This window comes from Terrapene carolina, unplaced genomic scaffold (genome assembly GCF_002925995.2).
Source record: "Terrapene carolina triunguis isolate 2854851 unplaced genomic scaffold, T_m_triunguis-2.0 Scaffold179, whole genome shotgun sequence".
Lineage (NCBI taxonomy): Eukaryota > Metazoa > Chordata > Testudines > Emydidae > Terrapene > Terrapene triunguis.
In genome coordinates, this window is record NW_020664530.1 from 10,496,356 (window position 1) to 10,498,223 (window position 1,868).

General features: G+C 47.1%; 1 protein-coding gene across 1 annotated transcript in view; it reads left to right on the forward strand.

The window, feature by feature from the left end:
- The first annotated feature begins 284 nt into the window (after positions 1-284).
- The window catches only part of LOC113406999 (uridine phosphorylase 1-like), a 9,534-nt gene continuing 7,950 nt past the window's right edge, over positions 285-1,868 (forward strand). The window contains exon 1 of the mRNA XM_026654033.1: positions 285-360. Coding sequence (XP_026509818.1) covers positions 285-360 — 76 coding nt within the window. The remainder of the gene's footprint in view (positions 361-1,868) is intronic.

Consider the following 1,868-nt stretch of genomic DNA (forward strand, 5'->3'; position numbering starts at 1 on the left):
GCTGGACAAGGAGCCTGGGACTGAGACTTGGACAGGGAGCTCTGAGGGAGAGACTAGGATTGCCTGGCCAAGAAGAATGGGACTGGGACAAAGAGCCAGGGGTGGGGAGGACTGAAGAGGAACAGGTTGGAGGGGTCAGACTTGGATTAGGGTGGCGGGACAGAGAGAAGTGTCTGTGACCATTAAAGGGAATATTCCTCTCCAGAGCGTGGAATGAAACTCAAGATTCCAGAGTCTCACTATTCTTCTGCTGTCAGCAAATATCTGTGAAACCCACTGGAAAGATGCATGTCTCATCTGACTTAGTGCTGGTCCATATAGAAGATGACAACCTACTATTACTATCATTACTCTTAAGAGGCATGTGTCTGTGTGGTGAATCTGAGGGCAGGTCTTCACTACGGGAGGGGTCGATTTAAGATACGCAAATTCAGCTACGCGAATAGCGTAGCTGAATTCGACGTATCGCAGCTGACTTACCCCGCTGTAAGGACGGTGGCAAAATCGACCTCCGCGGCTTCCCGTCGACGGTGCTTACTCCCACCTCCGCTGGTGGAGTAAGAGCGTCGATTCGGGGATCGATTGTCGCGTCCCGACGAGATGCGATAATTCGATCCCCGAGAGGTCGATTTCTACCCGCCGATTCAGGCGGGTAGTGTAGACCTAGCCTAAAAGTTACACTTTGCTGATCAACCACGTGGTGTCAGCATGATGCCACATGATGAAATTTGTTTTTTTCAGTTTGCTTTTTTAAAAAACTAGGAAATTGCACACACAAACACAAACTGCATTAAAAGAACATAGTAAGGTCGTAAAGTCAAACACTCAAAAGTTAGAAAATGCCAATATTAAGGTTGTCTCTACAACCCTTCATTTGGCCCCCCATGTGTGTATTACTACTGGGGAAATTCTGCACCAAAAAAAAATAAAAATTCTGAGCACAGTATTTTAAAATTCTGCAAAATTCTGAATATTTTATTTCTCAAAATAACAATATAATCATGCCAGTTTCAATAATTTTGGTAATTTATTTCAAAATACCTGTCAGCAAGTATGTCTGTAACAATACAGACAAAAAAAAAAAAAGATTCTGGTATTTTTTTTTTTTTTTTACAAATAGATTCCTTACTAGGCATATTAATACAGAATGTTGAGTAATTCATTTAAATTACAATACAGAACTGTATTTCCTGCACCTGCCAGAAGCAATGCAAAGGCTTGGGGGAGTCAGTGGTAATGGAGGAGCTGAGGGAGAGGGAAGGAGCCTGGGAGTGAACCTGGAAGGTTGTTGGGTGTAGGTGGGAGAAGTATGGAATGGGTGCTTTTTTGGGGGGAGCGGCAGGATTGTTAGGGAGTTGGGAAGCCTCCCCCATGCAGACCTTGACTGACCCCAAGTCTCTCCCATTCAGTCAGGCACATCTGCCTCTGTCTCCGCACTCCCTATCCCTATGGGTTTCTGCAGCCTCCTCCCCCATCCCCATGTGTCCCTGCAGTCCCCGTCCCATGTGGCCTTGAACCCCCACTCCCATTCAGCCCCTGGCTTAACATTGTCACCCCACTAGCTCCTGAGCCTGTACCCCAATCCCCCCACTAAACATTCTGAACCCCCAGTGTATGACCCCCAGCAGCCCTATGTGCCCCACTCTGTCTGTCCTAACCTGGCTCTGCAGGCAGGGTGCTGTGATGAACTTCTCCTGGGGGAATTCTGTGGCACTGTGCATGCACAGAATTTTTTCCCCACAGAAAATACATTCTGTCACAGTGCTGCAGTTCTGCTTTTTGCCCGCCAGAGGCCGCTGTGGGACCAGAACTGCATTCATGATGCTAAGTATCAGGGGGTAGCCGTGTTAGTCTGTATCTACAAAAAC